Source organism: Dama dama, chromosome 7, assembly GCF_033118175.1.
Source record: "Dama dama isolate Ldn47 chromosome 7, ASM3311817v1, whole genome shotgun sequence".
Lineage (NCBI taxonomy): Eukaryota > Metazoa > Chordata > Mammalia > Artiodactyla > Cervidae > Dama > Dama dama.
In genome coordinates this window covers 10,007,719-10,032,329 of record NC_083687.1, presented here as the reverse complement: position 1 = coordinate 10,032,329, position 24,611 = coordinate 10,007,719, and the positions used below count along the sequence as shown (strand labels likewise).

The 24,611-nt window shown below is 52.6% G+C and overlaps 1 protein-coding gene across 1 annotated transcript in view; it reads left to right on the top strand.

The window, feature by feature from the left end:
• Positions 1–8,958, top strand: part of COL11A2 (collagen type XI alpha 2 chain) — a 29,129-nt gene extending 20,171 nt beyond the window's left edge. Inside the window, exons 44-66 of the mRNA XM_061146053.1 lie at positions 92–145; positions 247–300; positions 444–551; positions 745–798; positions 987–1,040; positions 1,241–1,294; positions 1,549–1,602; positions 1,919–2,026; positions 2,397–2,450; positions 2,629–2,682; positions 2,777–2,830; positions 3,494–3,547; positions 3,791–3,898; positions 3,990–4,043; positions 4,174–4,227; positions 4,452–4,559; positions 4,872–4,925; positions 5,228–5,263; positions 5,451–5,504; positions 5,598–5,865; positions 6,947–7,059; positions 7,357–7,563; positions 8,287–8,958. Of these exons, the coding sequence (XP_061002036.1) occupies positions 92–145; positions 247–300; positions 444–551; positions 745–798; positions 987–1,040; positions 1,241–1,294; positions 1,549–1,602; positions 1,919–2,026; positions 2,397–2,450; positions 2,629–2,682; positions 2,777–2,830; positions 3,494–3,547; positions 3,791–3,898; positions 3,990–4,043; positions 4,174–4,227; positions 4,452–4,559; positions 4,872–4,925; positions 5,228–5,263; positions 5,451–5,504; positions 5,598–5,865; positions 6,947–7,059; positions 7,357–7,563; positions 8,287–8,427 (1,953 nt within the window). The 3' untranslated portion in view covers positions 8,428–8,958. The remainder of the gene's footprint in view (positions 1–91; positions 146–246; positions 301–443; positions 552–744; positions 799–986; positions 1,041–1,240; positions 1,295–1,548; positions 1,603–1,918; positions 2,027–2,396; positions 2,451–2,628; positions 2,683–2,776; positions 2,831–3,493; positions 3,548–3,790; positions 3,899–3,989; positions 4,044–4,173; positions 4,228–4,451; positions 4,560–4,871; positions 4,926–5,227; positions 5,264–5,450; positions 5,505–5,597; positions 5,866–6,946; positions 7,060–7,356; positions 7,564–8,286) is intronic.
• The last annotated feature ends 15,653 nt before the right edge of the window (positions 8,959–24,611 follow it).

Below are 24,611 nucleotides of genomic sequence, written 5' to 3'. Positions count from 1 at the left end.
CTTGCTGGTCTGGGGGTGGCCCCCAAGCCTGGCGGCTCCTTCTGCCCTCCTGCCCTCTGCTTCCTCTAACGTCCCCCCCGCCTTTCCCCAGGGTGAGGTGGGAGACCCTGGACAGAAGGGCGCCAAAGGCAACAAAGGGGAGCACGTGAGTGTTCACTCCTCTTATCTCTCACCTCTGCCCTTTAACCTCAGCCCTTCCTGGCCCCGCCCTTGTCTTGGTGTCTCTGACTCTTGTTTCTCCCCCAGGGCCCCCCTGGGCCCCCTGGACCCATCGGGCCTGTGGGGCAGCCTGGCGCTGCGGTGAGTGCCCGGTGCCCCGATTCTGCCCTCAGAGCTGGGGGTGGTGGGCAGGTCCGGGCCTGCTGCCTGGTTCTGTGTGGGGCTGGAAAACCCCGGACCCAAGACCATCTCTGAGTCCTCGTCCCTGCCCTCCCCAACCTCAGGGGGCAGATGGGGAGCCTGGAGCTCGGGGTCCCCAGGGACACTTCGGAGCCAAAGGTGACGAAGGAACAAGAGGATTCAATGGACCCCCGGGACCCATTGGTCTGCAGGTGAGCTGGGGAGAGGAGGCAGGGGCTGAGAGGTGGGGGTCACAGCGGGGCTGGTGTCTGCCCCAGACCCTCGCCAGCCCCTGCTCAGGACGGAGGACTGGGGGGTGGGGGGTGGGATCTGGGGGAGGGGGTGGGGGAGGGCGTGCTTCAGGGGGGTTGGTCACCTGGGTCTGCGTTGTGTACACCTGCGCAGGGTCTGCCAGGCCCCTCAGGGGAGAAGGGAGAAACAGGAGACGTGGGCCCGATGGTGAGTGCGACCCCCTTGACAGGGTGGACCCCTCCTGACTCCTGCCTCACCCGCTAGTTCCCCCTGCTCATCCAGCGCCCACCCCACCCTGGCCTGACTGCCTCCCTCCCCGCCCGCTCCCCTGGCCCCCCGCCGCTCCGGGCATCCTAGGCTCACCTTCCCTCACCTCCCTGCCTGTCTCTCTCCAGGGACCACCTGGCCCCCCAGGACCTCGAGGCCCAGCTGGACCCAACGGAGCAGATGTGAGTCCTCTGGCCCCCGTGTGGCCAATGCGCTGCCTCCCTTCCCCTAGACTGTAATCTCTGATCTCATCTCAGAAGCCGAGAGACGCCTCTGGCCCCTGGGAAGGCCTCCTGCCGGCTCACGGCGGTGACCTCAGGCCATCCTCCAGGCTCTGAGCCCACGGTCCACCCCCTCCCCTTTACTTCTGGCTCTCTTTCAGGGTCCACAAGGCCCCCCAGGAGGTGTTGGGAACTTGGGTCCCCCTGGAGAGAAGGTACTGGGAAAGGGTACATGGATGGTCTTGAGGGGTGAGTTTCTGCCAGGTTCAGTGGGGGCCTCAAAGGAGAGTGATGGGGGTGGGGGACCCTGCTGGTCCCATGGTTGGAGTCAGTGCTTTCACTGCCGTGGCCTGTGCTCAGGCATCCGAGGAACTGTGCAGTGTGACCCCCAAAAAAGAGAGAGACTGGCAATATCAGGATTTTGGGGGGGGCAGGGGAATGAAGGTTGTTGACCCCCATCTCCTTGCAGGGGGAGCCAGGAGAGTCAGGATCTCCGGGAGTCCAGGGCGAGCCAGGGGTCAAGGTGAGTGATTGCTCTGAGGCCTTGCTCCCCAAGCCCCTCCACCCCCTCATTCCCACCCCCACCTTTACTGTGACCTCCTGGAGCTGGAGCACTCCCAGCCGTTCTCAGGGGGGCCTGGTCCCTGGATCCGAGTGGGCTCTGCCCCCTTTCCTTGAAAGGAAGAGGGGGACTCCCCCCATGGGCTTGACTTCCGTGGGCACCCTGATGTCCGTGGCGGGGGGGCCAGGGGGAGGCTGAAGGCGTCTTGGAAGCGGGGGCTGCATCCTTGATCGTCAAGACTCCTTTGGGACCATCTGTAACCTCCGCCATCCTTCAGGGTCCACGTGGGGAGCGCGGGGAGAAAGGAGAGACCGGGCAGGCAGGAGAGGCGGGACCACCGGGGCCTAAGGGCCCCGCCGGCGACGACGGTCCCAAAGGGAACCCCGTGAGTTTGGGGCAGGGGCTTGGAGGAGGGCCTCCTCCTGTGCGTGGAGGAGGGCGATATGTGTGTGAGGATCTTGGAGCTGGGGAGCAAGAGTGTGGGGGACTTGGGGCGGGGATGGGGTCTCCTGGGAGGGATTATGGAGTTTAGGATCCAGAGAGAAAGTGAGAGAATCTTAATAACCTGAAAGTCTTGGAGGGCAGGCAGTGCATGAGGTGGGGAGAAGGGCTACTGGAGGCCCTCTTCCTAGGGCGGTGCGGGTGGGCACTGCCCAGAGAGAGGGAGAGTGTCCTGTGCCCATGGGGGTCTGTGCTGGCGCTGCGCGGGCTTAGGGGGAGCTGTGACCCTGACTCCTGGATTCCCTCTGGATCAGGGTCCTGTTGGTTTTCCTGGTGACCCTGGCCCTCCTGGAGAAGTTGGCCCTCGGGTGAGTCTTACCCAGGGAGGGTGGGTGAAGAGGATGGTCTGCTCTGGAGGCACTCTGCATGGCGGGTGAGGGTGGGAACTGGGGGTGTGGGGAGCAGACGAAGAATGGGAGGATCGGCGGGTTTGGGGGTGAGGCCAGCCAGGCCTGGGCCCCCTCTGACTGTGCTGCATCTCTGCAGGGCCAGGATGGCGCCAAGGGTGACCGTGGAGAGGATGGGGAGCCAGGACAGCCTGTGAGTGCCCGTGACCCCCCACCCGCAGGCCCAGTCCCCTCTGCTGTGCCCACACCTGAGGGCTCCCTCCCCACCACTCTCCCTCCCTCCACAGGGGTCCCCCGGTCCCACGGGGGAGAATGGACCTCCTGGACCGCTTGGAAAGAGGGTAAGCGAGGTGGACCTTGCGGGCAGTCCTGGGGGAGGCTGGATGGCCACTGGGGCGATGGGGGGCAGGATGGGTAGAGGCCTGGTATCCTGGCCGTCCTTGGGGGAGGTGTGTGTGTGTGATCACGTGTGTCTGCGAGCGTGCTGTGCAGATTTGGGTATCTTTGCTCCTTTGGGTATCTTCGATCTTGCCAGGGGTGGCGGTGTGTGTACCAACCAATCAGAATAGACGTGGGGGGGAGATTCCCTCGTGGTCCAGTGGTTGTGGCTCTTTGATTCCACTGTGGGGGGCAGCGGGCACAAGTTTGAGCCTTGGTCCGGGGGCTAGGAGGAAAAGGGCTGGTGGGGCATGAACCCTTTGTCTACTGGTGGTATGTGGGCAAGAGGCTCTTCACCTAATGCACAGGACTTCTCAGTACTTCGACAGCCGGTACCGTTGTAGCAGCTCTCACATCTGTGAGTCAGCCTCCGTGATTGTGTCTGTGTTTGCACATGTGTGTGTGTGTATCAGGAGGACAGCTTGGCTGAGGGAGATGAGTCAGCCTCTGTGATTATGTGTGTGTGCGTGCAGGTGTGTGTGTGTGTGTGCACCAGGAGGACGCTCAGGGGCGGGAGGTGAGCCTGGCTGCTCACAGCTACCCGCACCCCCCCCCTCCACCTGCAGGGACCTGCGGGCACGCCTGGTCCTGAAGGGCGACAAGGAGAGAAGGGCGCCAAGGTGGGGAGAGCCCCCCAGATGCTGGGACGCCCCTTGCACTGCCCGCCCCTCCCGGTCCTCACCCTTTGGCCCCCAGATGCCACCCCCACACCTCCTCCTCCAGGCGGGGTTCCCTGTCCTCCTCCCTACCCGAGGGGTCTTGGGGGCTCGACCCCTCCCCCTGTCTCAGCCCATCCACCTTGGATCCACTGCCCCCACCATGCCGTCCTCTGCCTTTCGGGACACTTCTTTGGTGTGTTTCAGGGGGATCCTGGCGCTGTGGGCGCCCCAGGGAAGACAGGCCCTGTGGGTCCTGCAGGCCCAGCAGGAAAGCCTGGTCCTGACGGCCTGAGAGGTCTCCCTGGCTCAGTGGTAAGTCGTGATGCAGAGGTTCGGCCGGGCTGGGAGGGGTGTGGTGCGGGGGACATGTCTCCTGATCCCTGCGGTCCCCTCAAATCTGCAGGGTCAGCAAGGCCGTCCCGGGGCCACAGGCCAGGCCGGACCTCCAGGCCCTGTGGTGAGTGACTGTGGATGGGGTGCGGTGGGGTGGGGTGGGGCCCCCCAGGCAGCGGGCATCCAGCCTTGGAGGAAGTTGGCGAGGTGGTCCCACCTCCCGCAGGAGAGACTGACTTCCTGTCTCCCCACAGGGACCCCCAGGGCTGCCTGGCCTCCGGGGCGATGTTGGGGCCAAGGGAGAGAAGGTGAGCAACCACGCGCGGCCAGGAGTCTCAGCCTCCTTGCTGAAGCCTCCGGGGACCCGATGTTCTCAGGGAGCCCTCCTCAGTCGGAGCTGTGGCCGCCCTGGGCTTCCCGCAGCCCCTCCTGAGTCCCTCCTGCCCTCTGGGCTCCCACCCCTGTGGCCCTCCTTCTCCCCATCCACGGGTCTCTTCTGCGGGTCCCCCTCACCACCTGTCCGCTTTTCCAGGGTCACCCAGGTCTCATCGGACTCATCGGCCCCCCTGGGGAGCAGGGGGAGAAGGGTGATCGCGGGCTTCCTGGTCCTCAGGGCTCTACCGGGCAAAAGGGAGAGACGGTGAGTGCAGTGCGTGGTGCTGTGAGGGCTGGGCAGATGGGGGGTGGGGACTCAGGGGGCGTGCTGCGGCGGGCTGGGGTGGACACAGTGCTGCGGGCTGGGGTGTGGATGCAGTGTGGGGGGCGGGGTGGATGCCGTACAGGGGGTGTGGGGTGGACGCAGTGTTATGGGTGGGGTGGGGATGGACGCAGTGCTGCGGGCCGGGGTGGGGGCTGGACGCAGTACTGTGGGTGGGGTGGGGGTGGACACAGTGTGGGGGTGGGTGGTGGGGAGGGGAGGAGGACGCAGTTGAACCAGGCCCCCCCTTCCTAGGGCATCCCGGGAGCATCTGGCCCCATTGGTCCTGGAGGGCCCCCCGGCCTCCCTGTGAGTATCCCATCTGTTCTTCCCCTCAATCCTCTAAACCCCGCGGCCCCTATAATCCCCCCCTGGTTTCCACGGCAACCGCCAGCCTAACACGCAGAGGCCCCCATGTCCCCCATATGTTCCTGCACCTGCAGAGTTTCCAACCTGTCCTTCCAGCGCCTCCTGGGTGTCCCCCTGTCTCCCCCGCCTGCCTCTCCTGGGTGGCCCCAGGGTCCTGTGGACTCGTGACCTTGCCTCTGCAGTTCTCCACATCCCGACCTTCCCCTGTGGTGACTGCCTCTTTCTTGTTCCTCATTTCACAGGGACCTGCTGGCCCCAAAGGAGCCAAAGGAGCCACAGTGAGTGACCCCCAGCAGCTGTGACCGCCCCCCCGGCACACACACAGCTGAGCTTGACACTGTCTCTCCAGGACAAACATCCCACCCATCCCCTCATCCCCAGCCCTTGACCAAGTTCACTCTCTGTAACCTTAATCGCGTACTTGACCTCCTGACCCCTCCATGACCTCATTGCCTCCTTTGGCAGGGCCCGGCCGGACCTAAGGGAGAGAAGGGCGTCCAGGGTCCTCCGGGACACCCGGTGAGTCATGAGGCAGGGCCTGCATTTCTGTGGTCCCCCTCTGTCTGGGTGTTTCTCCGGGTCTCCCTCATCCTGACCTCGTCTCTCCCCCAGGGCCCCCCGGGCGAAGTGATCCAGCCCCTGCCCATCCAGATGCCCAAGAAGACGCGGCGCTCGGTGGACGGAAGCCGCCTGATGCAGGAAGATGAAGCTGTGCCGACTGGGGGCGCCCCGGGCAGTCCTGGGGGGCTGGAGGAGATCTTTGGCTCCCTGGACTCCCTGCGGGAGGAAATCGAGCAAATGAGGCGGCCCACGGGGACCCAGGACAGCCCTGCTCGCACCTGCCAGGACCTGAAGCTCTGCCACCCGGAGCTACCCGACGGTCAGTGCCAGCCTCGGGAGCGCAACTTGTGAACCACAGCGCCGATGTGAACAAGCAGGATGGATGTCGGGGAGGCCTGGGGAAGCTGTCGGGGTGGGGATGAGGTGGGGGTGGGCGGCGCTTGGGGGCGGCAGCTCTTATCAACGAGGTCAGAAGTATTTCAATATTTAGCAGCTGGTGTGATGGCTCAGTGGGTAAAGAATCTACCTGCAAGGCAGGAGCTACGGGAGACACAGGTTTGATCCCTGGGTCAGGAAGATCCCCTGGAGGAGGAAATGGCAGCCCAGTCCAGTATTCTTGCCTGAAAAATCCCACGGACAGCGGAGCCTGGCGGGCTGCAGTCCCAACGAAGGGAAAGAGTAGGACAGGACTGAGTGACCGATCACGGACACGCAAAATAGCTCAACAGTCGTTGACTGCTGTTAGAAGGGGTTTTTAAAGAGCGTCTCAGGTGGTAGTGATAAAGAATCTGCTTGCCAATTCAGGAGACACAGCAGATGCAGGTTCAATCCCATGTAGTAGGAAATGGCAGCCCACACCAGTATTCTTGCCTGGAAAATTTCACAGACAGAGGAACCTGGCAGGCTACAGTCCATGGGGTCACTAAGAGTCAGACACGACTGAGCGCACGCGTTCACGCGCGCACACACACACACACACACACACACACACACACACACACACACACACGGTCCTCCCAGGGTCATGAGCTCACTGTCTGCCCGGTGTCTACAGGAATGGATAAACACACCCATGGACAACATGCTGGCATTTACACACACGGACACGTGTGCAAGCCTGTAACCACAAATTGTGCCAGTGTGAGGGTGTCAGCGCTCCTCCTGACTCCAATCGCCAGCCTGGGGGTGCTGCGGGGAGGGGTGGCAGGGGCGGGAAGGGGCATAAAGTGATGAGGGAGAGTGAAGTGGGGCGGGCTATGCTCTGGGGGTGGAACAGAGGCCTGGGGGACAGGGCAGGTGGGGGCAGCTGGTGGAAGCCATCGGCGGGGAATGTGTGGGGCAGAGAGCCTCTTGGGTACAAGGCCCAGGTGCCCTGATCACCGCCCCACCTCGCTTGACAGGAGAGTACTGGGTCGACCCCAACCAGGGCTGTGCTCGGGATGCCTTCCGGGTTTTCTGCAACTTTACGGCTGGAGGGGAAACCTGTGTGACGCCCAGGGACGATGTCACGCAGGTGAGAGCCGGCCCCTGGCCGCCCTGACCCTGTGGAGTCCCCCTCTGGGCCGAGAGGCTCCCGGGTTTCTGATGTCCCCTGGCCTTTGACCCCGTGGAGCCTGTGGACACTTCTCTTCCCTTCCTTCTTGCCAGTCTCCTCCCGCTATCTTCGTCTCCTGCCCCGACCACCTGCGGCAAAAGTTTGCCCCCTGTTTGCCCCCCTGCCCCCCATTTCTCCCCCGGGCCTTCCCCATCCACTCGGCTCCCGTGACCCAGGTCCCGGCCCTGCCTGTGACCGCAGCCCCCTCTCCCCCAGTTCTCCTACGTGGACTCCGAGGGCGCCCCAGTGGGCGTGGTGCAGCTCACCTTCCTGCGGCTGCTCAGCGTCTCAGCCCGCCAGAACATCTCCTACCCCTGCTCTGGGGAGGCCCAGGACAGCCCCCTGAAGCTCCGGGGGGCCAACGAGGACGAGCTGAGCCCGGAGACCAGCCCCTACGTCAAGGAGATCCGGGACGGCTGCCAGGTGGGCACCAGGGAGAGCTGGATGGGGGTGGGCCCCGGACTCAGGCTGCAGGAGGCGGTGGGAAGACCCCCGGGGCAGGGGCCCTGGGCTGAGCAGGAAGAAGCCTGCTTCCGGTGTCGGGAAGGGCAGGAGGCTGGGCAGTGGAGGACGGGTTCACTCAAAGCGCATCGTGCAGGCTCGTAAGTGTATTTACATAGGTTCCCCTTTGCACGCACGGTCTGTAAACACTGCCCACTCCCCAGGGCATGTACATGTGCAACCTGTACATGCGTCTCCAGAGTTGCCTGGAGAGGGTCACACAGGTACACACGCGTGCGGAATCATGTTGGCTGTCATCACACACAGCCGCAGACACAGGTACACACACCCCTGTGGAGTCACACCACCACTACAGACAGATAATCTCAAAGACAAGCCCACAGCTGCTCAGACTGGCTCAAGCGTGCACGCACATGTGTGGACACACACAACCAACTTTCCCAGCTTTCCCAGTCCTGACTCTCTGGAAGAAACTTTGGAAAGGAAATTGAGCACAGTCTGAATGTGTGACGCAGATGAGGGGATCAGCATCTCACGGTGCTCGATGGAGCCGGGGGTGGGGGGGTGGGGTGCGGGGGGTGGGGGGGGGTGGGGAGGGCCGCGGCCTGCGGTTGGGTGGCCCAAGGCTCCCGCGTGCCTTTCCCACGCTCACTCCTCTCACTCATGTCTCTCCCCCTCCGCAAGACCCAGCAAGGCCGGACGGTGCTGGAGGTTCGCACGCCTGTGCTGGAGCAGCTGCCGGTGCTGGACGCCTCCTTCTCGGACCTGGGGGCCCCTCCAAGGCGGGGCGGGGTGCTGCTGGGGCCTGTCTGCTTCATGGGCTAGGACCTCCTCCTCCGTCTGACCCTGCCCGCCGACGCCAGGCCCACCTGGAATCCCACAGCGTCGGCTCTGTGCCACCTCGCAGGAGGGCTTCTCACCCTCCAGGGGCCTTGGGCCAGGGCCCCGAGAGCCCCCCGTCAGGGGTAAAGCAGGAGAGGAGCACCCCGGGCCTCGCGGCCCTCCCCCTGGAGCCTGTGCCCTGCTCGACAGCCGAGACCCTTATTTAAACTTTACCTCCCAGTCACCCCAAACACGTGGAAGAGAAGAGAAAGGACACTGTGTATTTTGTATTTAAAAGTAATTATTAATTATTTAAAGCGGGGGGAAAACAAAATGACAAAAAAGATAGAGAAATGCCAACAAATATCAGCGGACTTTGGAGACGGGGCTCTCCAGGGGTGGCCCCAGCACCCTCCTCCTCGCCTCAGGGCTTTCCTCAGTGACTGTGGGGGGCTGGGGGCCGACCCCCGCCTCCCTCACACCCACCCGCAGCACCCACTGTGAACGCTGGAATACACGGCCTCCTTTGTCTCAGGGCTCTGCCTCTCTCTGCCCAGGTGGGGCTCGCTCATCTCTACCGACTGGGTGTTTGGCTCCCTGACCTGCCTGCCTGCTGTCTTTCACTCGGTCTGGGGTCTTGCAGGAACGCCTGTTACTTGGGGACCAGGCTACTCCCCCAGGGGAGACGTGGAATAGTGAGGGGTGTGTGCAGGGCCGGTGGTCAGCAGACGGTTTTAAGATTGAGATTCTTCCACATTAGTTGGGAAACCATGGTGGCCCTGAGTCCCCTGAGTATCCCACCGACTTCCTGGCCACCCACCATCCTTGCCCTGGGTGCCCCCCACTCTCCCTGATCCTTCAGTTATCGTGCGATCTGGATGGAAGGGACTCCCAGGACCTTGTCCAGCACTATGACCTGCGTCCACTCTGACTGGTGGTTAAAAAATGTGATTGTCTCCTCCTGGGGTGTATGTGCCTGGTGCTTGCGTTGTTATTTCAATCCTCACCCGGAGCCTCACCCCACCACGCCCCTTACTCCTAGCTGAGCTGTTACCAGAAATGGATGGCTTAATCCGTTTCTTGGAGGACTTGGCCCGTTGAGGTGTGAGGGTGCAGAGAGAATTCATAACAGACTCCCAGCAACATCAGGTGGGGGCCCAGGGTTCTGTGCGACCCTGGCTCCGGAGCGGTTCAGGGTGGGGGCGCGCTGACCCTCCCTGGTTTCACCTGACACCCCTTCCGGACCTTTAGGGCCCGGGAGGCTGGAAGGGGCCTTAGATGCCTAGTCTGAGCTCCTTGTGAATCAGGAGACCGAGGCTGACTTTCACGACGGCGTTTACTGCCCCTGCCTTTAGTGCAGGCTTGCCTGTCCTGTCATTAATAGCCAGGGCTGCGGCCCGGCCTCCCCAGGCTCCTGGGTATCAGCGCCCACGTTCCTCCAGGCTTCCTGCCGCGGCAAGACGCACAGGGCTCCTCCGACCCCGGGTTGCCCCCCAGCACCGCCCCCCTCCCCGGGACTTGTTCAGCACCTCCGAGCCTTCCGGGCCAGGTGTCCCCTCTGCTCAGGGCTGGCCGCACTGCCGGGCATCCCTGGCGGCTCCCGCGCTGCGCATCCCGCCTCCCTCTCCGTCTGGGCAGGAGACGAAGGCTTCTTCCGGGGCCTCCCGGTCGCGAGGCCGCTGTCCTCGCGGGATGCCCGGCTGCGGGCTCGGGAGGGGCACGAGTGTACGAGCGTGTGCACGTGTGTGCGCGTCCTGGCTTCCGGTCCGCAGACCACGGGGAGCGGGCGGGAGAGGGGCCGTTTTGCACCCCCGACCCGCAGTCCCGGAGGCAGCGCCCCCGCCCCTCCTCCCGGGGGATCCCCGACGGCGCCGCCCTTCCCCGAGGACACAGCCCCGATCCCTGAATCCCTGCAGTGCCGGAGTTGACTCGGCTTTACCCCCAGGGCGGCCCCATGCGGAAGCCCGGCCTCGCCGCGGCGGCGGGCGCAGTGAAGACCCTTTCGGCGCGGGCGCCCGGGAGGCGCGCGTCTCTGCTTCTGCTGCCCCCTGGTGCCCGCGCCCAGGGCGCCCCCGGCTAACGCGCAAGCGCAGCGATTCCGAGCCCCGAAACGTCCCTGACCGCCGCCCCTCCGGAGTCAGCAGCTGAGCCCTCACTCCCACAGCCTAGGGGCGGAAGCCCTTGAACGTCGTCTGTTTGGGGTCAGGCGATGGATGTGGTTTCTGGGATCACCCACGCTCTCGTCTCCATCTCAACGGCTTCAGACACCCTTCTCCCCCCGCCCTCCCGCACCCTAGGCTTCCGCTGAAGAGATCAGACCCAAGTAGACACTCCGCGCGCTGCCCGCCCGCACCCACTCCCAGCCAAGCCGGGGCCAGAGCCGAGGTTTCTCCAGAGCTTTCTCTGCAGCTTGAGCCAAACCGCAGAGGTCGCCCTCGGAGCACCAAGGGGAGTGTCCCCAAAGGTCACTTTTGGTCAGATGCTCTGAGCTCAGAGGGCTTTTCTCCGAGGAAACAAAGCCATGCATTTACTCCAATAACATTTATACACGGCGGTTAGGTCCCCAGGCCAATCCACAAAAGCCTATTTAACTAGTATGCCAAGCAACCCCATATAACAGTTTCATGAGCGATTCCGAACCAAGCTGCAGGCGAGGACGCCAGGACCACAGCCCTCTGCTTGCGGTGGGGCTTCTCCTGCCCCTGCAGCGAGCTGGGGCCTGGCTCTAAGGAAGGATGAGGGGAGTTCAAGGGCAGGGCTGGGAGGTGGAAGTTTCGGGGTGAGGCTGGGCGTGGGTGGGGCAAGCGTCCCGGCATCTGGACATGTGGGTGCTGGCAGCACCTCCAGTGGCTTGTGGGCAGTGGAGGCTTCCAGATGGGGTGGTGAGGAGATATATAGAGGGAAACAGAAACCTGGGGAGTGAGTTCTGGTTTGGTTGAGTCAGAACCAAACTCTTGTAGGAGGGCCTGGGTTCTGAAATGTCTTGGCTGCCTCTCAAAAGGGTTTAACTTGAACCTAATAAGGAAGAGGGAGTCACTGATGGCATTTGGAACACTACGTGCTTTGATGGAGTTGTCTGCAGGCAACTCCCCTCATCCCCCAGGTTGGAGGAGTGTGTGAGGGTTCCAGACACAGGCACACAGCCAACAACAGGTTGGCAGGCTTAGGAGGAGGGCACTTGGAGTAGGGAAGTCAGTAAGACTATAGCATGAATGCTGGGGATGGGTCCTGTAGACTGCCACACTTTGTTGGGACTGTTTCTTAGCCTTAAGCTGATATTTGTGGCATCTCTGAAAGTGAAAGTCGCTCAGTCGTGTCCACTCTGTGACCCGATGGACTATACTGTTCATGGAATTCTCCAGGCCAGAATACTGGAGTGCGCAGCTTTCCCCTCCTCCAGAGGATCTTCTCAACCCAGGGATCGAACCCAGGTCTCCCACATTGCAGGCAGATTCTTTACTACCAGCTTATCCACAGGGAAGCCCAAGAATACTGGAGTGGGTAGCCTATCCCTTCTCCAGGGGATCTTCCTGACCCAGGAATTGAACTGGGATCTCCTGCATTGCAGGCGGATTCTTTACCAACTGAGCTACCAGGGGCTTATGGTCAAAAAACAATCTGTAAAATTTGGACCACTTAGATAACTGTACTTGGGAGCACTGCATATCCCAGAAGGCTGTGGGCTCCATATCTCTGCTTCTGCTTGGTCAAAAAGTCAGTGAGATATGGCATCACTGGGTGAATTTTTTTGGCTAAAGTATAACACATGTTTTGGTCATAGCTGTTGTGCTGTTGTTAATATCACTGCCAAACACGACATTAGGCGAAAAAGGAAAGCTGCATTAGCGTTTCCCTGGTGGTCCGGGGGTTAAGAATCCGCCTTCCCGTGCAAGGGACACCAGTTCGATCTCTGGCCCAGGCAGACCCCACATGCTGTGGAGCACCTCAGCCTGTGCGCTGCAAATACTGAGCCCCTGTGCTGCGACTCCTGAAGCCCTGCGCCGAGAGCTGGTGCTCCACAACGAGAAGCCCCCGCAACGAGAAGCCCCCGTGCTGCAACTGGACAGCAGCCCCGCTCTGCAACAAGAGGAAGCCCGTGGGCAGCAACAAAGACCCGCCACAGCCAAAACAAACAACTGAATGAAAGGAAAGCTGCCTTAGACATGCCTGACACCACTTAGCGGTAGAAATAACCAGTTCCACCTGTTGTGGCTTTGAAGATTGGTTTTATGGCCTTTGCAATTGCTTTGAAGATACTAAGTCTTCTGTCTGGCAGGTGAGGATGCAACATGGAATGCTGGATGGTCTTATTGATTTATTAGCACAAAGAAATCTGCACTGGGTCCTCTCTGAAATCCTTTGAGATGGCACAAAACTCAACAGATGCCCACAGACCCTCACAGCAGCATCTGAGAGTCATTCTCCATCCTGTCAGCTGCAGTTTCAGGGCTCACAGACCCTCCCTTGCTCTTTCTTGACAAGCACTGTGGAGGGTGTCATGATGACAAGGCCCCAAGTAAGGTGTGATTACCACGCAGATAAGCGGCTGAGAGAAGTTCGTCAGGGTCCTGCCTTGGGACCATATCTGATGTTTGAGGGTGATACGTACATCCAGAGCTTCGTTTTATATATCCATGAATTACTCTTGTTCTGTTTTCATTGTGAACCAGAGATGCTGTGTATATTGGTTTGGATTGACTGAGCTGTGAGAAGCAGAAAATCCTGAGAACAATCATGGTTTCACCAAGACAAACTTTTATTTCTGTCTCTCATTGAACCCCAGAGCTGGTATGGTGTTTAACTGAGTCAGAGATTCAGACTTTTTCCATCTTGTTGCAGTAGCCTCAACTTGGCTCTTACCTCTCAGGTCCAATATGACTGCTGGAGTTCCAGCTCTCATGTTCGCCTTCCATCAACAGGAAAGAGGAAGCAGAATAGAAGGATCCAAGACCACTTCTAGAAGCTGCACACAGCAGTTCTGCTTACAGCACATTGGCCAGAATGCACGTGTGGCCACAGGTAATTGAAAAGGAGGATGGAAAACTAGGACTCATTCTCGAAGTCTTTGAGCCCAAATAAAAAGGAAATTTCTATTAAGGAATTGTGGGATTAAAGATATGGGGATACAATTCTCTGCGTGCCATGTCTCTAAATAATTTCTCGAGAAAGATCCATAAAGGGAGGATTCTGCGGTGGCTTTTACCAATGAAGCAGTCCCACAATGAACACATATATGTAGAATCTAGACAAATGGTATAGATGATCTTATTTGTAAAAGAGAAATAGAGACACAGACACAGAGAACAAACACGTGGACACTAACGGGGACAAGGAAGGGCTGGGATGAACCGGGAGACTGGAATGGACATGTGTACGCTGTTGATACCATGGATAAAATAGGTCAGTAACGAGGGCCTCCTGCAGCTCATGGGGACTCTGCCCAGAGCTCTGCAGGGACCTACACGGGAAGGAGATCCAAGAAAGAGGTGTTTATGTGCACATATCGCTGTTTCACTTTGTTGTAAAGTAGAGTCTAGCACAACATTGTAAAACAACCATACTCTCATAAAATTTAATTTAAAAAAAGCAGTCCCACAACTTCCTTGAAAATCAACTGTTTAATAATTTCTGCCCCCATGGGTGGGGGTTCCAATGTTACCTACCCGTGAATGGTGGCCTAAAAATCAACAGCTTTAGGCAGTGCATTAAGCAGAAATTTCAATATAAATAGGCCATCTATCCTGTTTTGCTGGCAAACCTCCCTCTAGGGATTGCTTACAGTTTCTGCGGGCTGTTACAGGCACCTACAGCATGGGTCACACTCTCTCTGTGACTCTACCATGAGTCATCCCTACTGGTGTGCGTGCCTCTGAGTGTCCGAGAAGGTCATTGACTTTGTTAGAGTACCAGTGGAATAGCTGTAATATGTATCATCTCAAGATGATTTTACTTTATTTTTAATTGATTTATGTTTACTTTTGGCTGCGCTGGGCCTTCCTTGCTTTAGGGTACAGGCTCAGCAGTTGTGGTACATGGGCTTAGTTGCCCCACGGCACGTGGGTCTTCCTGCAGTAGGGATTGAATCTGTGTCCCCTGCATTGGCAGGCCGACAACGTACCACTAGGGAAGTCCTCAAGATGATTTTAATCAGAAATGGCAGCCAACCAAAGTTTCAGAGACCCGCGCGATACAGTTATGTATTCAGTACTCAATCCTGAAACTCCAGTGGTCTAAATACCTGTTTGGCTGCTAGCTCAGTGCTGTCCTCTAGAACCTTCTGTAATGACAGATATATTCTACATCTGTGCAATCCAGTACAGTGGCCACTAGCCACATGTGGCTATCAAGCACTTGAAAGAACAGGTTAGTACACCTAAAGAATTTCATTTTTAGTTTTATTAAATTTTAATTAATCTCAACGGCTGCATGTATCTAGAGGCTACCATGTCAGACAGCATAGCCCTAAGGCATCTTACTGTCTAAAGATCCATATCAACATTGAAACATGTATATTACCATATGTGAAATAGATGACCAGTTCAAGTTTGATGCATGAAACTGGGCACTCAAAGCCAGTGCACTGGGGCAACCCAGAGGGATGGGCTGGGGAGGGAGGTGGGAGGAGGTTCGGGACGGGGGGAACACATGCAGACCGTGGCTGATTCATGTCAATGCATGGAAAAAACCACCACAATATTGTAATTAGCCTCCAATTAAATTAATTTTAAAAACCTATATCAATTTGGATCCATTTTTAGTAATATGATGAAGAGATCCCAGTTTAATACAGATGTGGGAGATTCAGATTTCAAAATTCAAACGGACCAATTAATTTCTGCTCTTCTTTTTGGGGGTAGGGAATTTCAAGGGCCTGATCTTAGGCAAAATTTCCTTCCTCCGAAATTTACTGAAAATTTTGTGGTTTTATGGTTCATTCCCTTTTCATAATAAAATCAATAGGGGAAGACAGAGTTTTGGGGTGCAGGTTTTATTTTAAAAAAAGCAGGTTTACTGAGATATAGTTTACATATAATCATTTCATTCTCTTTAACTGTCCTGTCCTGTGAATTTTGCCAAGCATGTTCATTGTGTAATCATCACCTCTATCAAAATAAAGGCTATGGCTACCACCCCCATAAAGTTCCTCACAGACATAATTGTTTTCAAGTCACCCCTGGTTAATGTGTCGTAAATTTAATGAACACTTTTAATCCTTGCATTGGGTTTAGGTCATCTCTTTAACTTCTGCTTTATTGGATTAAGCCTCAGGGTGAAAATATCTACTGCGGTCCTATAGTGAATGTGATTTGCTGGGGCACAGTCAAGGAAAAACAAACTGGTGGTGGGTACAGTTCATTGGTATTGAAAAGAATATCAGCCAGATGAATGCCTACATGCTAATCAAGGATTGATTTAGAGAGATCTTTTACTAAGGAAATAATACCAGGTACCATGCTAACCACATTGTATTTACTTTTAAATAATTAGATGAGTGAAATATATAAAAAGTACTTAGGGACTTCCCTGGTGGTCCAGGCTAAGACTTCAAGTTCCCAATAGACGGGGCCTGGGTTTGATCCCTAGACAGGGAACTAGATCTCATATGCTGCAGCTGAAGATCCCTCATGCTATTGGGAAGACCCCTTGGAAGAGGAAATGGCAACCCACTCGAGTATTCTTGCTTGGAAAATCCCATGGACAGAGGAGTCTGGTGGGCTGTGTATGGTCCATGGGATCAGAAAGAGCTGGACATGACCGAGCGACCGAGCGTGCATGCTGCAACTAAGACTGGCACAGACAAATAAATAAATAAAATAAATACGTTTTAAAAAGGACTTAGAACAGTCCCTGGCATCTAGGAAGCACGATTTAAGAATTATCTATTTATAAAAGATAATTTGCTATTATTCTTTTAAAAAAGTGATAGTTGATTTATAATATTGTGTTTGTTTCAAGTGTACAACAAAGTGATTCAGTTATATATATATTTTCAGGTTAAATTGTATTATAGATTATTACAAGATATTGAATATAACTCCATGTGCTATACAGTAAATCCTTCTTGCTTATCTACTTTATGAATAGTAGTTTGTATCTGTTAATTCCCTTCTCCTAATTTGTCCCTCCCTCCCCCTCTCCTTTGGGAACCATAAATTTGTTTTTATGTCTGTGAGTCTGTTTTGCATATAGATTCATCTATATTATTTTTTAGATTCCACATATAAGTGTTATCATATAGTATGTGTCTTTCTGTGACATCACTAGGTATAATATTCTCTAAGTTCATCCATGTTGCTGCAAATGGCAATATTTCATTCTTTTTTTATTTTTTACTTTCTAAGCATTTAAAATTGAAGTATAGTTGGTTTACAGTGGTGTTAATTTCTACAGTACAGCACAGTGACTTAGTTATTTTATATATATATATGCATTATTTTTAATATTCTGTTCCATTATGGTTTATTCCAGGATATTAAATATAGTTCCCTGTGCTATAAAGTAGGACCGTGTTGTCCAACAATTCATTCTTTTTTTTCTTATCACTGAGTAATATTAATAATTGGGCTTCCCAGGTGGCTTAATGGTAAAGAATCTGCCTGCCAGTGCAAAAGATCCCTGGGAAAGGGAAGATCCCCTGGAGGAGGGCATGGCAACCCACTCCAGTATTCTTGCCTGGAGAATCCCATGGACAAAGGAGCCTGGCCGGCTACAGCCCATGGGGTCACAAAAGAGACAGACATGACTTAGCGACTAAACAACAACAATATTAAGAATTAGCTATTGCGGGAGACACCCACAGAAAAGTCTGAGTCAGTCTCTTGTGGGGTCACTGCCCCTTTCTCCTGGGTCCTGGGGCACAAGGTTCTGTTTGTCCCCTCCAGAGTCTGCTTCCCCAGTCCTGTGTAAGTTCGGGCAGCTCTATGGTGGGGTTAATGGCGACCTCCTCCAAGAGGGCTTATGCCATACCCAGGTCTACTCCACACAGAGCCCCTGGCCCTGTGGCAGTCCACTGCTGACCCGTAACTCACAGGAGATGCTCAGACACAGTTCTGGCTCAGTCTCTGTGGGGTCCCTGGGTCCTGGTACCAGACCACCTGACCTGCCTCTTGAGAAATCTGTATGCAGGTCAGGAAGCAACAGTTAGAGCTGGACATGGAACAACAGACTGGTCTCAAATAGGAAAAGGAGTACGTCAAAGCTGTATATTATCACCCTGCTTATTTAACTTACATGCAGAGTACATCATGAGAAACGCTGGGCTGGATGAAGCACGGGTTGGAATCAAGATTGCCGGGAGAAATACCAATAACCTCAGATATGCAGATGACACCACTCTTATGGCAGAAAGCAAAGAAGAACTAAAGAGCCTCTTGATGAAAGTGAAAGAGGAGAGTGAAAAAGTTGGCTTAAAGCTCAACATTCAGAAAACTAAGATCATGGCATCTGGTCCCATCACTTCGTGACAAATAGATGGGGAAACAGTGGAAACAGTGGCAGACTTTATTTTCTTGGGCTCCAAAATCACTGCAGATGGTGACTACAGCCATGAAATTGAAAGATGTTTACTCCTTGGAAGAAAAGTTATGACCAACCTAGACAGCATATTAAAAAGCAGAGACATTGCCAACAAAGGTCTGGCCAGTCAAGGCTATGGTTTTTCCAGTGGTCATGTATGGATGTGAGAGTTGGACTATAAAGAAAGCTGAGCGCTGAAGAATTGATGCTTTTAAAGTGTGGTGTTGGAGAAGACTCTTGAGAGTCCCTTGGACTGCAAGGAGATCCAACCAGTCCATCCTGAAGGAAATCAGTCCTGAATATTCATTGGCGGGACTGATGCTAAAGCTGAAACTCCAGTACGTTGGCCACCTGATGCAAAGAGCTGACTCATTTGAAAAGACCCTGATGCTGGGAAAGATTGAAGGTGGGAGGAGGCGGGGACGACAGAGGATGAGATGGTTGGATGGCATCACCGACTCAATGGACTTGAGTTTGAGTAGACTCCAGGAGTTGGTGATGGACAAGGAGGCCTGGAGTGCTGCAGGCCATGGGGTTGCAGAGAGTCAGACATGACTGAGCAACTGAACTGAACTGAACTGAACTGATTGCTGGAGAAGGATATATAAATTGGGTGGTTGGGATTGACATATACACAGTACTATAAATAAAATAGATGACTAATAAGAACATATTGAATAGTATAGGGAACTTTAATCAAGACTCTGAAATAGGCTGCTTGGGAAAAGAATCTAAAAAGAAAAAAAGAGTGGATATATGTATATATATATATATAACTGACTTACTTCACTGTAAACCTGAAACTCTTTGAGACCCCATAGGCTCTACAGTCCATGGAATTCTCCAGGCCAGAATACTGGAGTGGGTAGCCTTTCCCTTCTCCAGGGGATCTTCCCAACCCAGGGATCAAATTCAGGTCTCCCGCATTGCAGGCAGATTCTTTACCAGCTGAGCCACAAGGGAAGCCCAAGAATGCTGGAGTGGGTAGTCAATCCCTTCTCCAGTGGATCTTCCCGACCCAGGAATCAAACCGGGGTCTCCTGCATTGCAGGCAGATTCTTTATCAACTGAGCTATCAGAGAAGCCCCATGAAACTAATGCAACATTGTAAATCAACTATATTTCAATAAAAATTTTTGAAAGAATTAGCTGTTATTCTTAATATTGCTATAATTTGCAATTGACTTCCAAGATTCACCTATCTTTTGACTGAACAAAATGAGATGTTTAAGAGTTCTGTTTGGAACTTTCCTGGCAGCTCAGTGGTTAAGACTCCACATTCTAGTACATGGGGCACGGTTCGATCCCTTGTCAGGGAATGAGGAATTTAGATCCCACAAGCGGGCGGGCTCAAGGTGTGGCAAAAAGAGAGAGAGAGAGAGTGTTGGTGGGATGGATTCCTTCAAGTTTCTCCAACTATTTTGTCATAATTGTTTTTGCATACTCTTCTAGAGATTTGGCCCCATTTCTTATTGGCATGTTTTTGTGGGAACGTGGAATTCCAAGGGTTCAAAGTGGAAGTTTTTCTATTTTCCAAAGTTGCAGTAATAAATTCAAATAACATAGGCAGGGACAGGTGAAATCACCATAGAAACATTTTGCTTCTCTGTAACCCCATTGAATGTTATCACAACCTATCCCTTTAGATTCTTTCTCCTCCAGATGCCCCAACTGTCAAAATAGCCCTCTTATTAGATTAGGTTTCCTAATTAAAAGTTGCTGTTGATTGTGTATCTGAAAGTTCCTAGAACTTTGCAATATTGTCCTTTTTCCAACGTTTATTAATAGAGTGTAGTGTTTCCAGACAGAACTAACCCTGTTACACACAGATCTGGAGGAAGGATGTTGGAGTCATTTCTGTGTCCTGGGAAAGGGTCTGGCTTGCTCTTCAGGGCAAAGCTCTTCAGACTCAGAAGGTGAATCAGAGGAGGTGTGTGGAGATGCTCCCTTTCCGTATGTACTGTGTTCTCAAAGTTTGTGAGCTTTTTGTCTTGGTAATTCCCCTTGGCTTCATTCCCAGCATTTTCCAACTACATGAGTTGAGGGTTTGCCAAGATTCCTTCTATGGCTGTAGCTGCTGTATCTGCCAGAACTGGACTGTTTTTTGATGTTTCCTTCATCTCTTTTGTAAATGTATTAAGTTGCTACTGGGTCTCTTAGGTTTTTGAGATTTTGCTCTCCCCACATCTAATGATCCAATGACCAGAGAAGACTCTTTATTTCTACCTTCCCTGGCTTCTCAAATTCTTTCTTCATTTTTCAGTTTTCTAGCAACTTATCTTACAGATGGTCCTGCCTCCATTAAAGGCTACAAGAGAAGACCTACATTTATTTGTTGGTTTTATGTATATTTTTTGGCCGTGCCATGTGGCTTGTGGGATCTTAGTTCCCTGGCCGGGGGTTGAAGACACGGCCTCTGCAGTGAAATTGCCAAGTCCTAACCACTGGACCACCAGGGAATTCCAAGAGGGCCTAATTTTTTTTTAGAGAATGATTGTAAACTCAACTTTGCCCGTCCATTATGGTAGTCACTAGTCACATGTGGCTATAATAATTAAATTTAACTAATTTAGAATTAAATGAAAAATTGAACCCATTTGTTGCACCAGCCACTGGCATTTTCAGTACTCAAGAGTATCTGCGGCTAGCAGGACCCTACTGGGCCTCAGATATAAACATTTCCATCACAGCAGGAAGGCTCTATTGGCGGTGCTGCTGCTGATCCCACTCACTTTATGGATACTCGGACTCTACTTACGTAGACCTTCTTTCCAAAACTGATCTTGAAGGGTTGCCTTCTGTTGGTGTTTCTTTGTATGCAATTATTTAAAAATATAAATAGGGACTTCCCTGGGATCTAGTGGTTAAGACTCCATGCTTCCAAATGCAGGAAGTGCAGGTTCAATTCCTGGCTGGGAAACTAAGATTCCCACATACCATGCTGCCAAAAAAAAAAAAAAAATTTTTTTAAATATAAATATTGCAAAAGCGATGATTAGCATATTTCCATGGGGGCTGTCAAAGGCACAGCCAAACCACAGAAGTGCTGGTGCTGCTAAAGCCTCTACATTTGGTCATATTTATCCTAACTTTTATATGTCTAGCCTTTCCATTGTGAATGTAGGATTACTCCAACAAATTGTGGACAAATTCCTTGGTTCCTTGTTCCAAGTTTAAATTCCACCATTGGCCACTAGGGGGCGATGGTAGCCTATTGAATAGTTTCTAAAGACTAAAATTCAGATTCTTGGCAATGGATAATTTTGCCTTTTCTCTCAAAAATCTTAGACTATTTCTCATAAAAATTACAAGTGTCCCACAGTTTTATTTGTCTTTTTTAAGTTTTATGTTTATTTCTAAAATTTTATTTTAATTTCAATATACTTGATTTACAATATTGTGCCAATTTCTGCTATATAGCAGAGTGACTCAATTATACACATATAGACATTCTTTTTTAAACTATTCTTTTCTGTCATGCTGTATCACAGGATGTTGAATATAGTTCCTTGTGCTGTACGGTAGGACTTTGCTTTTTATCCATCCTGTATGTAGTAGTTTACATCTGCTAATCCCAAATTCCCAATCTTTCCTTCCCCCATCCACAGGTTTAATTTCCTATAGTTGCCCAATAAAAAAGGGAAGGAAAAGAAGCATTTAATAATTTATCTTCCATGTTTCCTTGTGATAATTTTCTACCCCCAAGAGGGCAAGTTTCAAAATCTGATTTGATGCTTAAAATCCTGAGTTGACTCACAGCTTTCTGACTGTGCTCTGATGATAGCACATTAGAAGGAATTCTTGGTCAAACAGAAAGCCAGAATGCTGAAGAATTGATGCTTTCAAACTGTGATGCTGGAGAAGACTCTTGAGAGTCCCTTGGACTGCAAGGAGATCCAACCAGTCAATCCCAAAGGAAATCAACTCTGAATATTCATTAGAAGGACTGATGTTGAAGCTGAAACTCCAATACTTTGGCCACTTGATGCGAAGGATTGACTCAATGAAAAAGATCCTGATGCTAGGAAAAATTGAAGGCAGGAGGAGAAGGAGACGACAGAGGATGAGATGGTTGGATGGCGTCACCGACTCAATGGACATGAGTTTGAGCAGGCTCCGGGAGATGGTGAAGGACAGGAATCCTAGCGTGCTGCAGTCCATGGTGTTGCAAAGAGTCGGACACGACTGAGCGACTGCACAACAATATAAGCAGAGGGTGGAATGTTCAGGACTCTATGGTAACAGAATGATTTTTTAAACTAAGATTTAAAATCTAATTAAATTTTAAAAGATTTACCAGACTTCCCTGTCCTTCGCTATCTCCCAGAGTTTACTCAAACTCATGTCCATTGAGTTGGTGATGCCAGCCAACCATCTCATCCTCTGTCGTCCCCTTCTCCTCTTGCTTTTAATCTTTCCCAGCATCAGGGTCTTTTTTGAGTTGGCACTTCGCATCAGGTGGCCAAAGTATTGGAGCTTCAGCATCAGTCCTCCCAATGAATATTCAGTGTTGATTTCCTTTAGGATGGACAGGTTTGATCTCCTTGCAGTCCAAGGAACTCTCAAGAGTCTTATCCAACACCAAAGTTCAAAAGCATCAATTCTTCGGTGCTCAGCCTTCTTTATGGTCTCTCTCTCACAACCATACATCACTACTGGAGAAACCATAGCTTTGACTAGACGGACCCTTGTCTGCAAAGTAATGTCTGCCTTTTAATATGCTGTCTAGGTTAAGGACCTACTGTATAGCACAAGGAATTCTTCTCAATATTCTGTCATGACCTATATGGGAAAATAATATAAAAGAGTGGATATATGTATATGTACAACTGATTCACTTTGCGGTACAGCAGAGATGAACACAACATTGTAAATCAACCACAGTCCAATAAAAATTAACTTTAAAATGTGCCAATCACTCCAAAGTTCTGAATCCTGGAGTGGAGACTTTACGGGAAGCAATGCCAGACGGTCAGGTCCCACCTTCAGGGGCTGAAGGGAGACTGAGGGCAGAGGCCGATCCCGTGGCCGAGGGCCAGGCACGAAGGGGATCCTTTTCTGAGGTTTTCTAACAAGGACGGAGTCTCTAGGCTCTCTCAGGGCAGGGATAAACGCATGCTAGAATCTCCAGATCTAGCATGAATCTGCCAGCCCAGACCACAGTCAGGGGGTTGAGGAGAAAAAGCTCGGGGTGGTGTGACCTCAGCATGGTGAGTGGACCCCAGAGCTTGGAGTCCACAGGGTCATCAGGGAGTAACTCACTGCACCCCAAGGTGGCAGTCTGTCCAGGCTGGGGTGCTCCACGGGCAAGAGTGGACACCTCCCTGCTGATGGGTCATTTTCAGCATCACTCGGAGCTGGGAGGCCCAGGCCCGTGATGGATCAGGTGGGTGGACACAATCCCAGCTGTTTCCTGCTGTCCATTCAGGGACCAGTGGGCTTGAATGTGGCCCGGATAGAAATCGGTCACGTGTTAGACGAGCAGATTGTGTTCCTGCAGGGTCTCCAGCATGGAGGGGCGACATTCACCTTAGGTTGGACTGGGAGTGTGGGAAAGAATCTTGTTATGACAAAGGAGACAGGTAAAGCGCACGTTAAGTGATTTTCTTGCCCAACTGACTTTTACTTAAAAAACAATTTAATTGAAGTATAGTTGATGTATAGGATTATATAAATCACAGGTGTACATTACAGTGACTCTATTTTTAAGCCAAATTGACATTTAGATGTTAAAGATAAATATATCATCTAGGAAGCTACTTGAAGGCAGAAGATGGGGGAAAGAGTTGGAAAAACAGAACAAAACATTCAAATTTTCCAAGAAAGACCTTGTCAGACATAATAGAGAGCAGAGAGGAACAGGAGTGGGTCAAAGCTGGCACCCTGTAACACTCTATAACACTTTGGCCAGAAACGTCTAAGCTAGTAACTAATATTCCTTGAAGAGAAAGGTTGAACCTGTTAGGAAGCTACCTAAGTTGACATTTCCCCATTTTGCTCAAAAGGATGTATCATCCTGCCAAATACGATCTTGGCATTAGAATATTATCAGCCAATAGCCTTCTTTTGATCTCTCAGTCTGACGTCCTCTTTAGAAAAAGAGAAGGAGAAAAGAAGTAGGCTGATTCATTCTTCTTTCAGTGTGTTTCCTAGTTTCCTCTGCTGACCTCTCCCAACTCCAAAACAACAACAAAAGATTGTAGCAAGAGTCAGAAACCCGATGTTCTTTCTGTGTTTAAAGAGCAGGAAGTCTGGCCCTTTCTCATGCTGGTCTCCCCCACCGCCCTGGGAAGCCTTCTGAGTTCAGGCCGCTTAGCCTGGGACCTACTGGGACGTGGAGACGGGCAGAGAGCTCGCCCCGTCTGTGACGCCGGAGCCCAGTCCTTCCAGCGGCTTCTCTCCCCCGTCCTTCCTCTCGCCTCTGCACTTGAGGGTGGAACCCACGTGTCTGTACACTGTGTCCACGTTGCTCTGTCTGAGTGCCAGGAACTCACTCTGGATATTCCAATTTTTGGCAGTTTTTCTTTTTTTTAAAAAAATATTTTAAAGATTTTATTTAAGTATAGTTGATTTATAATGTTGTGTTAATTTCTGCTTCATAGCAAAGTGACTTAGTTATACATATACATGCTTTTTCATATTCTTTCCCCATTCTGGTTTGTTATACATAT